Source organism: Silene latifolia, chromosome 2, assembly GCF_048544455.1.
Source record: "Silene latifolia isolate original U9 population chromosome 2, ASM4854445v1, whole genome shotgun sequence".
Taxonomy (NCBI): domain Eukaryota; kingdom Viridiplantae; phylum Streptophyta; class Magnoliopsida; order Caryophyllales; family Caryophyllaceae; genus Silene; species Silene latifolia.
Genome location: NC_133527.1, coordinates 163,953,740 through 163,972,922, shown reverse-complemented (window position 1 = coordinate 163,972,922; position 19,183 = coordinate 163,953,740). Strand labels below are relative to the sequence as shown.

Genomic DNA, 19,183 nt, shown 5'->3' with positions numbered 1-19,183 from the left:
CAACTTAATTAATCTGCTTTATTTCCTCTTACGAGGGCACTTTCTTTGCATTCGCGTCGAGCATCACTAATCGATATCTTAGTCCTTCTCGTTTCGTCAACATGCAAGTCTGAGGGTGTATAATCTCTCTTTTATTTATTGTATTTTAATTATTGTATCATCAATTGTAAGGTTTATGTCGAAAATATCATTAAAACCGATTTCTAAAACCATGCTTTAAAACCTCTTTTTACGGATTTCCAGTAGATAACCGTCAAGAAAGGACGCAGCAACTGCTCCGCCTCTTCGAACGAGCGCAGTACCTGCTGCGCCTCTTCGTGAGGCTGCCGCAGTTCCTGCTTCCTTTCTTCTTCGTTCGTCCTCTGTAATTCGTCGTGTCTATTTGTTTTCGTTTGTTCTTTAATTCTTCGTCATAATAATTCACATGTATATTATTTATCATTCATTAACATGTTTAATTCGTCATTAAATTCGACTTAAATCCCTTATAACCAATATTTGCGGGTTTTCGTCATTAAATTCAATTCGGGTTTTAGGGATTCAATTCATCAATATTGAGTTTCTGGAATTCATCATTGACATATTTACGGCTGTCTTTTGTGTTATCTATCACATGTTCGTCATTAATTCATCGCTAATTCGTCATGTTTAGTTTATTTATTTCACCTATGTCACTAATCAATCGTTCTTTCATGTAATTAATCCGTCTTAAATCCGTCTCCTCCATATTTTATTGTTTTATGACCCATTAATCACATGTAAATAACATGCTAATCACTTCCATCCGAGTCAATCATCGTAATTAATCCTTAAAATTACCAATTAACATTAACGATTTGCAGTTCCGGCTTCACAGCCAGAACTCACCCTTGGAACAGACGCAGCGTCTGCTGCGCCTCTTCCAAAGGGCGCAGTCCTGCTGCGCCTGTTCCAGGTTGAGCTCTGCCTCTGAATTCCCTTTCTGCCTTCACGTAATTAATTAACTTACGTATAATTAACTAATAATCGTATTATCGCCTACTGATTTGTTCGTTATTTATTCTTTTATTCTTTTTCTAAATTATCCGTTTTAAAAGGTATTTTCGACATAAATCGCCAAACCCGTTGTAATTATTGTAATTTTCTTTTATCGTATTCATCATTGTATTTCTTATCGCATTTGTATGTCTTCACATGTAATTAATCTAAATTTCTACTTCGACATTAATTGTATGTTAAATTACGTGTCAACCGGCTTAGTCTAATTTCCACATGCTAGGATTAAAACTTGGATGTTGCATTGCATGCATATAGCCGACGATATATCGAGTACGAATAACTTCCATAATCATTAGTAGAGGCCGCTATCGAGGCGGGCGGGATTAGGTGTTCGATCAAAAGAGCTTCCTAATACGTACCCTCACCCCTTACTCCAGATCTCCGTGAACACCCGTGTTCATTGGCATCCACGAGAGTCATTCTAGACATAGAATGCTAAGGGTAACGATTGCTTAGTGTTCATGTCACTACTTTGTGTCTTGACATGACATGAGGTATTCGAACGGTTCCAATTTCCCATAAAAATTGGTGGCGACTCCATACAAAAATGCAAACGCTTGTTCCTCTTCTCTCCCAAGCGCCCTCGTGGGCCCCCGCTGTCCACAATAGCAGGTAGACCCTGCTTCGCATACATCTCCCTAGCACCCACCTTCACCTTATCCCACCACTCACCAGCCGCTTCCCTCAAGTAGAACGCAGCTTGTTCTACTTTCATCTCATCAGGACAATGTACCAGATCCAGAATGTTCTCCATCTCACGATGCCAATTATCAAGAAGAATTGGCTCCCCGGTCCCCTTATACTCTTTTGAGTTAAACCTCGCTATGTATAAACTGATCTTTGAGTGATCAACCTCCTTATCTTTCCCCACTCTCTTAAGGGCCTCCGTAAGAGCATCTTGATGCTCCAACATCTTAACTATATCGTCAACGTTCATTCTCTCAGCTCTCGCATACAAAGCGGTTTTCTTTGGCGGCATCTTTAAACTATATAGAAAATGTAGATATAAACATATATACTATAACTCAAAACACGAAAACAGCCTGCCCAGAACCCACTCGATCGAGTGTCAAAGCCCACTCGATCGAGCTGAGGCTACTCGATCGAGTGCCCCACGTACTCGATCGAGTACCCCGACTCCAGACCCAAAACAGACCTTCTGATCTCTAACCTACTCGATCGAGCTGACAAGCCACTCGATCGAGTGCCCCTATGTACTCGATCGAGTACCCAAAAATACGGTTCTGATCATAAAAACATCAACTACCCACTCGATCGAGTCAGACCCACTCGATCGAGTACCTCACCCACTCGATTGTTTGCCCCCCACTCGATCGAGTCATGCAGACTCGTGAATACTACCCGCATGTTATCTCACATACCCCAACGTACTATGCATTCGTTATTATCTCAACATTATAATTACAACTACGCATGCAAATCTACGCAATTCCTCATACAATCAACAAAATAATCTACTTCATGTTATCAAGTGCCACATTATAAACAACCATCATGCTTCTTTATTCAAATCAACATATAAACATACTTCACCGACATTTCAACCACAATTTCAATCCTCTACTTCCAACATTCAATGATTCTCAACATATATCGTTACGTACTCATACAAACCAAAAGACAACACATACGACTCTGACATATACCCCCCATCTGACCGGTTCAAAATTGTAGGGCGAGTTCGCGACTTTAGGACGTCTCCCAAGTCTTTGCATTAGCTCCTACAACCTTTACCCCGGGTTCATTTTAATTGACTCCCTATGTTCATTAGATTCATTAGTTACAGGTTTCAGGATCGTCGCTCTGATACCACATTGTGACACCCCATACTCCAAGTGCCTTACCAGGACCACTCAGGTATAAAGCTGTCACCATCTTGGTTTCTCGAGGCAATGATAATCAAAAGATAATAAAGAAACAACATTTAAATAGTATAAAGTTTAAGTGAGTAAATACAATCCAAAACCAACTGCCAAAATACGGTTTACATGATCTCAAAACACTGTCTAAAGGAACTATCAAAGCTACAGCGGAAGACTCTATCATCAGATGGCGACACATCCCAGCTATCCCATGTATCTCGACTCATACCTGCTCAACAACTGCTCACCATCCCCGAATAGATCACCACAATTTTTAAAACAATTAAACGGGGTCATTACTAATCACACAATTTACATAACTCAACAAAACAACACACAAAGACACCAATCGTCACGATATACTCGAACTCCATCACCAACTCCACAATCGACTACACACTAAAGTGTGTAGCCCTGCTAGAGTACCCATCGCAACAGGTTACTCCTTGCCGCCAGTGGGGGACCGCAGCCGTTCCCACCTAAGCCCCGCTCATCTCCGTCGAGCGATAAACCCAAATCCATTAATGTGCACATCCCTTCTGTAGCGGGTTCCACAGAAGGCGAATCATGGGCGTGAAGTCACTCCCGCAAGTGACTCCACTCAGCCAGGGATGCACCCCGAAGAACACAGACAGATACAATCAATCACAACTACTAATCAGCAATCAAACCCAACAACTGTCACAATACTCGTACGGTAAAACTCAACAATCACAAAGCACAACCAACACATCATGTGACTAATACTGAGTAGGGAAACCTTACCTGGAATGCAATACAATCAGACGATCTCAACAGCTGTTATCAAAAAGCCTCCTCTACGAATCCTCCTCCTAACATATGATCACATAATTACTAACAATCATAAAAACTAACAAAACCCCCCAAACCCCCAAATTAGGGTTTAAACAAACTCAATAAAATACTATAAAATCGGTACGTAGATCTTACCCTCGACGCAAGGATCACAAGAATGTAAAGGATGATGAACTCCAACCTCTCAAGCTCCGGGATTTGTCAATAATGCGAAAGATGCAAAGTACGTAGGTTGAAATCTCATTTGAAGTAATTAGGTTTGATAAAATTGTATTATGAAAGTGACGGAAAGGTTTATATACTAATTCGCATTATTAACAAAACCCGACAAAATATTACCCGTAAACCGAGATACTCGATCGAGTAGCTGACGTACTCGATCGAGTGCCACTTACTCGATCGAGTACCCAGGATGCTCGATCGAGTATCCTACAGGCATAAACTTTTCTAAAAACCAAAACACCCTTACTCGACAGAGTAAGGCCCACTCGATAGAGTACCCAGGGGCTCATAAAACCGTAGTATTACATAGGAACCCATAGAGGAAGGCATTATTAATGTCAAGCTGATACAACACCCAGTTCTTAGCTGCTGCCAAAGCAATGAGGATTCTGACAGTGGTAAGTTTGGCAACAGGACTAAAAGTATGTTTATAGTCCTTGCCTTCTACCTGACTGTATACCTTAGCTACCAACCTTGCCTTATACCTTTCAATATTCCCATCAGGCTTGAATTTTATCTTATATACCCATTTGGCACCAATTGTTTTCTTGCCCTTGGGTAATTGTGTTAAAACCCATGTCTGATTCTCTTCTAGGGCATGGAGTTCTTTATTCATTGCCTCCACCCATTTAGGATCATGTCTTGCTTAACTGTATCAAGCTGGTTCAAACACTTGGAGAACATGATGACAAGATTTTTTATAATCAACTGAATATTCTGCCAAATGTGGTAGTGGCATAACTGACAGTAGGAGGATGCAGCGATTGAGGTAAACCCTTACAATCATACCCTGTGAGCCTTGAAGATAATTGTCTTGCCTTGTGGGATTGCCTTGATAAAATTTCAGAGGATGAGGTAATATTGGGATCAATATGGGAAACAGGACCAAGAGCAATGTTCTCTATATCAGTATTTGAAATAGAATGAATATGAAGCTCTGAGTTCTGTAGGTGTACACCATCATTAGCAACATTCTCACGATGAGAACTAGCCTGAGTATTCACAGTGGAAGTGTTTGATGGAAGACACTGTGATTGCTCATCATCAGGTAAAAAAGAATCTCCAGGAACTCCAACATTGGAATTACTCTGAAAACTAGGGAAATTAGTATTTTCAGTTGTTCTCAGACTTGTCTCAAATTTGAAGTCGGGATCATAAGGAAAGACTTTTTCTTGGAAAATCACATCCCTACTGAGAATAACCTTCTTATTATCCAAGTCAAATAACCTGTATCCCTTCTGGGCAAATGGATAACCCAAGAATACACACCTATTAGACCTGGGTTCAAACTTATCTCCCACCTTATGAGCAACATAACATAAGCAGCCAATGACCCTAAGATGACTGTAATCAGGAGATTTCTTGAATAGCGCTTCAAATGGAGTAGACCAATTAAGAACAGAAGTTGGCATAAGATTGATCAAATGAGTTACAGCCAACACCATGTCACCCCAAAAATGCTTAGGCAACTGAGCCTGAAACCTTAATGCCTTGGCAGTTTCTAATAGATGTCTATATTTCCTCTCAACGGTTCCATTTTGTTGAGAATTTGCTGGAATAGTTTTTTGATGAACTATCCCTTTGTCAAGCAATAACTGGTCACACATTTCTTGAACCACTTTAGTCCCATTGTCACTTCTCAAAGAAAGAACAATGACTTGAAATTGAGTTTGAACATAGGATAAAAATTTTTGCAAGGTGCTTTTGACAGTATCTTTGGATTTTAAAAGAGTTGTCCATGTGACTCTACTAAAATCATCTATTATAGTAAGGAAATAGGTAGCACCAGTTAGGTACTTGACCCTATATAGCCCCCATAGATGATTATCAATGGATTAACTCAAAAATCCTTGTAGTGACAGTATGATGCAAAGATCATACCTTGTAGGTATGATCTTTGCATCAACTGCTACTATTCTTGATTCACCTTCTTTGCCCATTTGCAGGTATGATATTTTCATCATACCTGCAAATAGACAAAGAGGGTGAATCAAGAATAGTAGCAGTTGATGCAAAGATTATACCTGCAAATGGACCAACAGTGTCAGAAGAAGATGCCTGAGATTGCATCTTGAATAATACCTTTGTCACAGCATGCACAAAAGAAGGATCAAGAGCAGACATAGAAGACTGAACTGATTGCATGGTGCTAGGACCCTCAAGAGGAGTGTCAGACTCATAATCCTTGGTTTCCACAACGTTTGCAGCAAATTTCTTGGAACCAGATGGCCTAAGAGATGGTGGTTTAAGACCTTGAGCCTTTAGCCACTGCTTGTATGTCCAGCAATAGGCAAGTGTATGCCCTCCCTTTTTACAATGCTCACAGAAGAAAGTAGAACGATCAACCTTGGGCTTCTTTGAGTCCCTTCTCCAAACATTAGGAGGATCAGCAGCAACAGAAGCAGCTTGTTGCACAGCCCAAGTAGAACCATGAGTAGTCACCTCCTCATCAGCATTGGATATATTCTTCTGAGTCTCCACCTGATTCACTATAGCAAATGCCTGGTTAACCTTTGGAAGAGGCTTTATGGCCAGAATTTGGGAACGAGTATGCTCATACTTCCTGTTGAGCCCCATAAGAAAATCAATGACATGATGTGTATTCTCTCGTTCCACTATCTTCTTGAGAATGAGACAGGTGCACTTGTCAAGCATACCACAAGCACATCCAGGAATAGGATCCAAAGATCGCATTGTCCTCCCAAACAGATCGCAGTTTAGCATAATAATATGTAACAGAGGAATCTCCCTGAGTGATTTGAACAACATCCTTGTGGAGCTGATACAAGAAAGGAGCATTGGACTGGTTGTAGCGCTCCTGAAGCTCATCCCACAATTGTTTACTGGACGTAACATAAGAAAGACCAGCAACAATTTTAGGATCCAAGGAGTGTAATATCCAACGCATTACTGTGTAATCAGTACGAATCCAATCGTAATGATTCTCATGAGTCTCGGGAGGCTTAGGATATCTGACATTAACGAATCCAAGCTTGTTCTTAGTGATTAGAGCAATACACAGCGTCTTGGACCAATGAAGAAAAGCTTTTCCATCAAATACCTGCGGAATTAGCTGAATCAAAGCTTGATCGGCGTTCGTGAGATGCAGATGATCTTTATACACTGAAGTATAGACACTTGTAGTAACTTCTGGCATTTTCGCGATTGAAAATTGAAATTTAGGCAAAAATTGATCGAAGAACAGAAAATGATCGAAGAATTGATCAAGAACAGTGACCTAATTCGAGCGAGCGAAGAATTTATCGAAGTAAATGAAGAAACAACAAATTTATCGTGGAAAAGAAGAACTAAAAATGAGCAGAAATGATTTTGATCGAAACTGATCAAAGAAATTTTGACCTAATTTGATCGAAGAAAAAAATGACCTAATTTGATCGAAGAAAATTGATCAAATTATCGAAAAACGTAGCGGAATGTAGTGATTTGGAGAAAGAAATCATGAAAACAACAGGATCGTTGACTCTGATACCATGTAGAATTCCTTCAAACTCAAATACTCCACTAATGGAGAGCTTGAGTAGTAGAAGATTGTAGTTAACTAGATGAACATCAATGTAAATAAAGGAGAAATTTTATTGATTGTTTCGTTAACTTATAACAAATGAATCACATTATATATATATATATATATATATATATATATATATATATATATATATATATATATATATATATATATATAGAGAGAGAGAGAGAGAGAGAGAGTCAAGATCCGGTGAGAACGAGTACTCGGTGAGAACGGTGAGAACGATAAGTAATAACCCCTCGCTTTTACTATATAGTACTGCGTAATTAGTAACTTTGACCACTACTCCATCTATCTCTTCTCCTCAAAAGCTAGCTTCTTTCATATAAATCATTTTCAAACAGCCGTATTTCGAACAAATCACAATCAAGTAATCAAATTACATTCATTATGATAGCTAATCTGGCTAGCAAACTTCAGATCATCCATCACCTTCAATTGATTATGTAATTGATAAATTGATTAATTATAATTACAATTTTACCTTCAAATTCTAGATCATCCTGCAAAAAAATTATAATGATAATAAATTGATTAATTCATCAAACCATAATTCAATGTCGGTACTGCTCAAAGAAAACTCATTTCGAGCTCCGACAACGATTCACCGCACTCAAGATCATCGTTAGCAAGAACTCCGGTGACGTAATATCTAACGAAACTACACGAGTTAACCTCCGTGATTTCTGCTCGACTGTCACCGTGGTGTTCAACCGACTCGTAGCGGCGTCAGAACACGTCACATCACTGTTGCATTTTCTATCTCCGTCCAACCATCATCAAATCCATTACTGTCGGAGCCAATCGAAATTAGTGCATCTGGTTTATACATTGATGTATCTCAAACCAATTTTGGTGTACCTGGTAACTAATTGTGTGTATCTATGTAAGATACATTAAAATAGTTGCTAGATACATCAAAGAGTAGTGTATACACATCAAAAATTAGCGTAGATTGCTGCAAATTTTAATCAATAAATTAGCGAACCTCTGATGTCGTTTCTAGAAATCAAGCTCCATGATTCATCATTTCATCTTGATTGAATTGAGGAAAGGATCTGATGTCGGCTAATTTCCGGTGTCGATCAGTTCAATGTCGGCATGTACATTTATATGACACCTCAATCACCACATTATGTGCCACCAACCACCACACCTTCGGTATCGTCGTCCTAACTCTGGCGACATCACCGACACCTCAGACGGCACCGACGACTGTGGTGGCGACGCTTCAGTGACTGGCGGATAAGGGGATGATGATCGGTAAGATAACAACGGCTGAGATAACGAAGATGTCGCATGGAGATGAAAACGCCATTGTCAGCGACGGAGCAGTGCCAGGTGGTGGCGGAGAAGGAGATGCACCGTTCGTACTTTGCGGTGGTGGATGGTTGGCTGGTTAGTAGCTGTTGGTTTTAATGGGAGATTAATGAAGAAGAGTTATGTTTTTGTCTGTGTAAGTTGTGATTTATGAATATGTTTGTGTGAGTTGACTTTGGACCGTGGATTTCTTTTTGATCCAATGGTTAATGTTCGTTCTCACCGTTCTCACCGAGTACTCGTTCTCACCGGATCCTAAATCTATATATATATATATATATATATATATATATATATATATATATATATATATATATAGAGGAAGGATCAACTAAGGTCCATTATATATTTGAGTCCATAAGGTCTTTTGTGAGCCATTGGATGGAGGGAGATGGAGGGATGAGATGAACCCACCAAAAGTCATTATACAAGCAAATTAACACACTTTACTAATCCACCCTAATTAACCACTAATTTACTATATATTTGTTTTCTACCCACCTATTTCTCTCTCATCTCACACATTTCACTCTTCTCTTCTCTAAAAAAAAACCCAAAAAATCCAAATAAATAAAAAACCCAAAAAATCCAAATAAATAAAAAAAACCCAAAAAATCCAAATAAATAAAAAAACCCAAAAAATCCAAATAAATCAAAAAATCCAAATAAATCAAAAAACCAAATAAATCATTCATTTCTCTCTTCCTCATTCACCACCACCCACCACTATCCCAACCGACACCACCCACCGCCCACATCCACCGCCACCTCCACCACCGCCGTAATTATATAAACTCGTTTTTTTTTTTTCCCAGATTTTGCGTCTCGGTTTATTTCGTCACTTTTTTTTTTTTTTTTTTTTTTTTTTTTTTTTTTCGATTTCGTGTTTTAAATCTCGTTTTTTTTTGTGAGATACTTTTTTCATCTAAGACAATAATGGACTAAAGTTATACAAAAATGAACCAAAGTTATACAAAAATAGACCAAAGTTATACAAAAAAGACTAAAGTTATACAAAAATTGGACTAAAGTTATACAAAAAATTGGACTAAAGTTATACAAAAAATGAACCAAAGTTATACAAAAATGAACCAAAGTTATACAAAAATGGATCAAAGTTATACAAAAATGGATCGAGTTATACAAAAAGCACCGAGTTATACAAAAATGCACCAGAGTTATACAAAAATGCACCAAAGTTATACAAAAATGGACTAAAGTTATACAAAAATGAACCAAAGTTATACAAAAATGAACCAAAGTTATATAAAAATGAACCAAAGTTATACAAAAATAGACCAAAGTTATACAAAAAAAGACTAAAGTTATACAAAAAAATGCACCAAAGTTATACAAAAAATGGACTAAAGTTATACAAAAATGAACCAAAGTTATACAAAAATGAACCAGAGTTATACAAAAATGAACCAAAGTTATACAAAAATGGACTAAAGTTAAACAAAAATGGACTAACTTTTGTATAACTCTGGTGCATTTTTGTATAACTCTTGTGCATTTTTGTATAACTCTGGTCCATTTTTGTATAACTTTGGTTCATTTTTGTATAACTTTGGTTCATTTTTTGTATAACTTTAGTCCAATTTTTTGTATAACTCTGGTGCATTTTTGTATAACTCTGGTCCATTTTTGTATAACTTTGGTTCATTTTTGTATAACTTTAGTCCAATTTTTTGTATAACTTTAGTCCATTGTTGTATGACTTTAGTCCAATTTTTGTATAACTTTGTGCATTTTTGTATAACTCTGGTCGTTTTTTGAATAACTTTGGTTCATTTTTGTATAACTTTGGTTCATTTTTGTATAACTTTAGTCCAATTTTTGTATAACTCTGGTCGTTTTTTGAATAACTTTGGTTCATTTTTGTATAACTCTGGTACATTGTTGTATAACTCGGGTTCATTTTTGTATAACTTTAGTCCAATTTTTTGTATAACTTTAGTCCAATTTTTTGTATAACTTTAGTCCAATTTTTGTATAACTTTAGTCTTTTTTTGTATAACTTTGGTCATAAAATGTATAACTTTAGTCATTAAATGTATAACTTTAGTCATAAAATGTATAACTTTAGTCGTAAATAGTAAAAAATCAAACAATAAATATGAAAAATCTGAAAAAAAAAAAAATAATAACAAAACCAAAAAAACTCATAATAACAAAAACAAAAAACCAAATAACAATAATAAAACCAAAACACCAACAACCCAACCCAACCCGAAATCTGAAATAAACCAAATAACAATAATAAAAAACCAAATAACAATAACAATAACAAAAAAACAAATAACAATAATAAAACCAAATAACCAAATTCCAAATAACAATAATAATAAAAAACAATAAACAAAACAAAAACAAAAAAAAACAAAAAAACACATAAAGGTGGTGTGTTTAGGCGAAAAAAAGGACGACAAAAAAAGAAAGAAAAAAGGAGAAAGAAAAAGAAGGCGGCGAGGAGGAGAAAGGAAAGAAAAAAGGAAAAAGGAAGAGCAGGGAGGAGAAAGGAAAAGGCGGCAGGGAGGGAGAAAGGTGGGTGGTGACGCGGCCAGATCTGGACGTGGAGGGGATGTGGGTGTATTCGGTGGCGTGTGGTGGTGTAGTCGGTGGTGTTGGGTGGGTTGGGTGGTGTCGAGTATGTGGCGGCGGAGAAAGGATCTGATGGTGAGGACGATAAGAGGGAGGTCGTGTTGGTTGGGTGGTGTTGCGGTGGTTGTTGTCAGTCGGGTCGGCTGGTGGTGTGCGGTGCTGGTGGTGGGTTGAGTGGTGGGTGGGAGACGGAGGGAGAGCAGGGCAGTGAGGGAGATGAAAAAGAGGGAGGGAGAGAAGGAAAAAGAGGGAGGCGGCAGAAGGAGGTCGTGGTGGTTTTTGGTGGTGGGTGGCGGCATGGGTGACGGTGTTGATGTCGGTGGTGGTGTTGTTGTTGCTGGTTGTTGGCGTTGTTGTTGTTGGTTGATGGAAGGAGAGAAGTGGGAAGGGAAGAAGGGAGGGAGGTCGGGTGGTGGTGGGCCGGGAAGAAGGGAGGGAGGGTGGTGGTGTCGGCTGGTGAGGGTGGTTTTTTTGGTTACTTTTTTTGTTTTTTTTTTGTTTGGGTTTTTTTTGTATTAGTTTGGGTTTTTTTTGTTTAGAGAGGGTGGGAAGAAAATGAGAGAGAAAGAGTGAATGTGAGAAATGAGAGAGGATGAGTGAATGAGGAAGTGAGTTGGGAGATTAGAATGATGGTAGAGTTATACAAAATTAGGTGGAGTTATACACCATTAGGGAGGGAGATTAGGGAGGTTCATTTGTGACCCTTGAATGAGATGTAATCTCATCCCTCCATCCCTTCCATCCAAAGGCCCTTATAAGGACTTAGGGACTCATATGATATGAGGACCTTATAAGAACCCTTCTCTCTCTCTCTCTCTCTATATATATATATATATATATATATATATATATATATATATATATAGGAAGGATCAACTAAGGTCCATTATATATTTGAGTCCATAAGGTCTTTTGTGAGCCATTGGATGGAGGGAGATGGAGGGATGAGATGAACCCACCAAAAGTCATTATACAAGCAAATTAACACACTTTACTAATCCACCCTAATTAACCACTAATTTACTATATATTTGTTTTCTACCCACCTATTTCTCTCTCATCTCACACATTTCACTCTTCTCTTCTCTAAAAAAAAACCCAAAAAATCCAAATAAATAAAAAACCCAAAAAATCCAAATAAATAAAAAAAATCCAAAAAATCCAAATAAATAAAAAAACCCAAAAAATCCAAATAAATCAAAAAATCCAAATAAATCAAAAAACCAAATAAATCATTCATTTCTCTCTTCCTCATTCACCACCACCCACCACTATCCCAACCGACACCACCCACCGCCCACATCCACCGCCACCTCCACCACCGCCGTAATTATATAAACTCGTTTTTTTTTTCCCAGATTTTGCGTCTCGGTTTATTTCGTCACTTTTTTTTTTTTTTTTTTTTTTTTTTTTTTTTTTCGATTTCGTGTTTTAAATCTCGTTTTTTTTTTGTGAGATACTTTTTTTCATCTAAGACAATAGTGGACTAAAGTTATACAAAAATGAACCAAAGTTATACAAAAATAGACCAAAGTTATACAAAAAAAGACTAAAGTTATACAAAAATTGGACTAAAGTTATACAAAAAATTGGACTAAAGTTATACAAAAAATGAACCAAAGTTATACAAAAATGAACCAAAGTTATACAAAAATGGATCAAAGTTATACAAAAATGGACCAGAGTTATACAAAAAAGCACCAGAGTTATACAAAAATGCACCAGAGTTATACAAAAATGCACCAAAGTTATACAAAAATGGACTAAAGTTATACAAAAATGAACCAAAGTTATACAAAAATGAACCAAAGTTATATAAAAATGAACCAAAGTTATACAAAAATAGACCAAAGTTATACAAAAAAAGACTAAAGTTATACAAAAAAATGCACCAAAGTTATACAAAAAATGGACTAAAGTTATACAAAAATGAACCAAAGTTATACAAAAATGAACCAGAGTTATACAAAAATGAACCAAAGTTATACAAAAATGGACTAAAGTTAAACAAAAATGGACTAACTTTTGTATAACTCTGGTGCATTTTTGTATAACTCTTGTGCATTTTTGTATAACTCTGGTCCATTTTTGTATAACTTTGGTTCATTTTTGTATAACTTTGGTTCATTTTTTGTATAACTTTAGTCCAATTTTTTGTATAACTCTGGTGCATTTTTGTATAACTCTGGTCCATTTTTGTATAACTTTGGTTCATTTTTGTATAACTTTAGTCCAATTTTTTGTATAACTTTAGTCCATTGTTGTATGACTTTAGTCCAATTTTTGTATAACTTTGGTGCATTTTTGTATAACTCTGGTCGTTTTTTGAATAACTTTGGTTCATTTTTGTATAACTTTGGTTCATTTTTGTATAACTTTAGTCCAATTTTTGTATAACTCTGGTCGTTTTTTGAATAACTTTGGTTCATTTTTGTATAACTCGTACACTCGTTGTATAACTCGGTTCATTTTTGTATAACTTTAGTCCAATTTTTTGTATAACTTTAGTCCAATTTTTTGTATAACTTTAGTCCAATTTTTGTATAACTTTAGTCTTTTTTTGTATAACTTTGGTCATAAAATGTATAACTTTAGTCATTAAATGTATAACTTTAGTCATAAAATGTATAACTTTAGTCGTAAATAGTAAAAAATCAAACAATAAATATGAAAAATCTGAAAAAAAAAAAAATAATAACAAAACCAAAAAAACTCATAATAACAAAAACAAAAAACCAAATAACAATAATAAAACCAAAACACCAACAACCCAACCCAACCCGAAATCTGAAACAATAATAAAAAAACCAAATAACAATAACAATAACAAAAAAACAAATAACAATAATAAAACCAAATAACCAAATTCCAAATAACAATAATAATAAAAAACAATAAACAAAACAAAAACAAAAAAAAACAAAAAAACACATAAAGGTGGTGTGTTTAGGCGAAAAAAAAAGGACGACAAAAAAAGAAAGAAAAAAAGGAGAAAGAAAAAGAAGGCGGCAGGGAGGAGAAAGGAAAGAAAAAAAGGAAAAAGGAAGAGCAGGGAGGAGAAAGGAAAAGGCGGGGGGAGGGAGAAAGGTGGGTGGTGACGCGCGGCGGATCCGGACGTGGAGGGGATGTGGGTGTAGTCGGTGGCGTGTGGTGGTGTAGTCGGTGGTGTTGGGTGGGTTGGGTGGTGTCGAGTATGTGGCGGCGGAGAAAGGATCTGATGGTGAGGACGATAGGAGGGAGGTCGTGTTGGTTGGGTGGTGTTGCGGTGGTTGTTGTCAGTCGGGTCGGCTGGTGGTGTGCGGTGCTGGTAGTGGGTTGAGTGGTGGGTGGGAGACGGAGGGAGAGCAGGGCAGTGAGGGAGATGAAAAAGAGGGAGGGAGAGAAGGAAAAAGAGGGAGGCGGCAGAAGGAGGTCGTGGTGGTTTTTGGTGGTGGGTGGCGGCATGGGTGACGGTGTTGATGTCGGTGGTGGTGTTGTTGTTCTTTGGTTGTTGGCGTTGTTGTTGTTGGTTGATGGAGGGAGAGAAGTGGGAAGGGAAGAAGGGAGGGAGGTCGGGTGGTGGTGGGCCGGGAAGAAGGGAGGGTGGGTGGTGGTGTCGGCTGGTGAGGGTGGTTTTTTTGGTTACTTTTTTTGTTTTTTTTTTTTGTTTGGGTTTTTTTTGTATTAGTTTAGGTTTTTTTTTGTTTAGAGAGGGTGGGAAGAAAATGAGAGAGAAAGAGTGAATGTGAGAAATGAGAGAGGATGAGTGAATGAGGAAGTGAGTTGGGAGATTAGAATGATGGTAGAGTTATACAAAATTAGGTGGAGTTATACACCATTAGGGAGGGAGATTAGGGAGGTTCATTTGTGACCCTTGAATGAGATGTAATCTCATCCCTCCATCCCTTCCATCCAAAGGCCCTTATAAGGACTTAGGGACTCATATGATATGAGGACCTTATAAGAACCCTTCTCTCTCTCTCTCTCTCTATATATATATATATATATATATATATATATATATATATATATATATATATATATATATATATATATATAGGAAGGATCAACTAAGGTCCATTATATATTTGAGTCCATAAGGTCTTTTGTGAGCCATTGGATGGAGGGAGATGGAGGGATGAGATGAACCCACCAAAAGTCATTATACAAGCAAATTAACACACTTTACTAATCCACCCTAATTAACCACTAATTTACTATATATTTGTTTTCTACCCACCTATTTCTCTCTCATCTCACACATTTCACTCTTCTATTCTCTAAAAAAAAACCCAAAAAATCCAAATAAATAAAAAACCCAAAAAATCCAAATAAATAAAAAAAACCCAAAAAATCCAAATAAATAAAAAAACCCAAAAAATCCAAATAAATCAAAAAATCCAAATAAATCAAAAAACCAAATAAATCATTCATTTCTCTCTTCCTCATTCACCACCACCCACCACTATCCCAACCGCCACCACCCACCGCCCACATCCACCGCCACCTCCACCACCGCCGTAATTATATAAACTCGTTTTTTTTTTTTTTTTTTTTTTTTTTTTCCAGATTTTGCGTCTCGGTTTATTTCGTCACTTTTTTTTTTTTTTTTTTTTTTTTTTTTCGATTTCGTGTTTTAAATCTCGTTTTTTTTTGTGAGATACTTTTTTTCATCTAAGAGTTATACAGATTGTGACTAGAGTTATACATTGTATGTCTAGAGTTATACATTATATGCCTAGAGTTATACAGATTGTGACTAGAGTTTTACATCTTTTGACTAGAATTATAAATATTGTGACTAGAGTTATACATTAAATGCCTAGAGTTATACATTATATGCCTAGAGTTATACATCATATGCATAGAGTTATACATTATATGACTAAAGTTATACAATTTTGGACTAAAGTTTTACAAATATGGACTAAAGTTATACATATGAAGGACTAGAGTTATACAAAAATGGACTAAAGTTAACAATTATGGACTAAAGTTATACAACTATGGACTAAATTAATACAAAAATATACCAAAGTTGTACAAAAATGAACTAAAGTTATACAAACATGAACCAAAGTTATACAAAAATAGACCAAAGTTATACAAAAATGGACTAAAGTATAACTTTAGTCCATTTTTGTATAACTCTAGTCCTTCATATGTATAACTTTAGTCCATATTTGTAAAACTTTAGTCCAAAATTGTATAACTTTAGTCATATAATGTATAACTCTATGTCCATTTTTGTATAACTCTAGTCCTTCATATGTATAACTTTAGTCCATATTTGTAAAACTTTAGTCCAAAATTTTATAACTTTAGTCATATAATGTATAACTCTATGCATATGATGTATAACTTTAGTCCATAATTGTATAACTTTAGTCCATTTTTGTATAACTCTAGTCCTTCATATGTATAACTTTAGTCCATATTTGTAAAACTTTAGTCCAAAATTGTATAACTTTAGTCATATAATGTATAACTCTATGCATATGATGTATAACTCTAGGCATATAATGTATAACTCTAGTCAAAAAAAAAATAACAACAAAAAAACAAAAAAAATAATATGAAAAATCTAAAACAAATCTAAAAATCTAAGGTCCATTATATATTTGAGTAGTCCATAGTTGTATAACTTTAGTCCATTTTTGTATAACTCTAGTCCTTCATATGTATAACTTTAGTCCATATTTGTAAAACTTTAGTCCAAAATTGTATAACTTTAGTCATATAATGTATAACTCTATGCATATGATGTATAACTTTAGTCCATAATTGTATAACTTTAGTCTATTTTTGTATAACTCTAGTCCTTCATATGTATAACTTTAGTCCATATTTGTAAAACTTTAGTCCAAAATTGTATAACTTTAGTCATATAATGTATAACTCTATGCATATGATGTATAACTCTAGGCATATAATGTATAACTCTAGGCATTTAATGTATAACTCTAGTCACAATATTTATAATTCTAGTCAAAAGATGTAAAACTCTAGTCACAATCTGTATAACTCTAGACATACAATGTATAACTCTAGGCATTTGATGTATAACTCTAGTCAAAAAAAAAAATAACAAAAAAAAAACAAAAAAAATAATATGTATAACTCTATGCATATAAGATATAATGTATCACTCTAGGCATTTAATGTATAACTCTAGTCACAATATTTATAATTCTACTCAAAAGATGTATAACTTTAGTCCAATTTTTGTATAACTTTAGTCTTTTTTTGTATAACTTTGGTCATAAAATGCATAACTTTAGTCATAAAATGTATAACTTTAGTCGTAAATAGTAAAAAAATCAAACAATAAATATGAAAAATATGAAAAAAATAATAATAACAAAAACAAAAAAACTCATAATAACAAAAACAAAAAACCAAATAACAATAATAAAACCAAAAAACCAACAACCCAACCCAACCCGAAATCTGAAATAAACCAAATAACAATAAAAAAAAAACCAAATATAAATATCGTGTGTATAACTCTAATGCACGCAGTGTATAACTTTAATAGACAAGATGTATAACTTTAGTCCAAAAAATCAAATAACAATAACAACCAAATAAAAAAATAACAACCAAATAAAACCAAATATGTAACACTAACAAAAAAAATACCCAACAATAATAAATAACATTAAAATACCAAATCGAAAAAAAAAAAAAAAAAAAAAAAAAAAAAAAAAACGAAACAGTGAAACAATGATAACAATGAAACAAATTTAAAAAACAATGATAACAATGAAACCTCACGGACCAAATTTAAAACACAAACTAATGAGAACAAATTTAAAAAACAATGATAACAATGAAACAAGTTAGATCTCAAAACAATAAAACAAAACACAAACTAATGAGAACAAACAAAACCACCACGAAACCTCACGGACCACCAACGACGCACCACAACACCGCCACACCACGACACTGCCATCACCACCACCCAACAACAACCACCACGAAATATTTAATTTAAAAAACCCGAGATCTGACTTTTTTTGTGTTTTGTGGTGGTTCGTTGTTAGAATGGTGGTGTTGGCGGCTTGTCGACGGAGAATGAGAGGGCTTTTGTGTTGGCGGTGTGTTTGTGTTAGAATGGTGGTGTTAGCGGTGTGTTTGTGAGAGGACGGTGGTGGTGGCCGTGGTGGTGTCAACGAGAGGACGTAGAAGAGCGGAGAAGATAAGGGGTGCTTTTGTGGTTGTGGGGAAGCCGGAGAAAGGAGAGGAAAGAGAAGGGGAGGAGGAAGGCGGTGGCGCGGTGAAGGTTGCCGGATTTGGTGGGGGAGGGCTGGGTTGGGTTGGTGAACCGAGAGGATGAGGGAGTGTGTGGCTGGGTTGGTGAGTGGGTGAGGAGGAGAGAAGGGTTTTTTTTTTTGGTTTTTTATTTTGTTGGGATTTTTAGAGAGAAATTGGTTTTTATTTTTTTGTCAGGTATTATGAGAGGAAATGTGAGGGAAATGAGATATAGAGAGAGGGAGGGGATTATGATTATGGGAGGAGGATGAGTGGATTAGTGAGAACTTTAATTGCAATGAGGAGCAAATTAGGGTAGATTGGTTAGTGGCCATCCAATTTAGATGTAATCTCACCCCTCCATCCCTTCCATCCAAGGGTTCTTATAAGGACTTAGGGCCTTATATGGTATCAAGGCCTTATAAGAACCCTTCTATATATATATATATATATATATATATATATATAAAGTTGATGATGCATATTACACTAACAAACTTCTAACAAACTTGAGAAG

General features: G+C 35.9%; 2 protein-coding genes across 2 annotated transcripts; both read right to left on the bottom strand.

Annotated features, from left to right (window-relative positions):
• Positions 1-4,245: 4,245 nt before the first annotated feature.
• LOC141641559 (putative mitochondrial protein AtMg00820) lies at positions 4,246-4,575 on the bottom strand. Its single transcript, XM_074450215.1, has one exon. It carries the CDS (start codon positions 4,573-4,575, stop codon positions 4,246-4,248), a length of 330 nt encoding a protein of 109 aa, XP_074306316.1.
• An 88-nt stretch (positions 4,576-4,663) lies between these two features.
• Positions 4,664-7,116, bottom strand: LOC141641557 (uncharacterized). Its single transcript, XM_074450214.1, has 4 exons — positions 6,617-7,116; positions 5,984-6,522; positions 5,841-5,925; positions 4,664-5,762 (listed from the first exon to the last, which is right to left on the bottom strand). Exons 1-4 carry the CDS (start codon positions 7,114-7,116, stop codon positions 4,664-4,666), a joined length of 2,223 nt encoding a protein of 740 aa, XP_074306315.1.
• Positions 7,117-19,183: the final 12,067 nt, after the last annotated feature.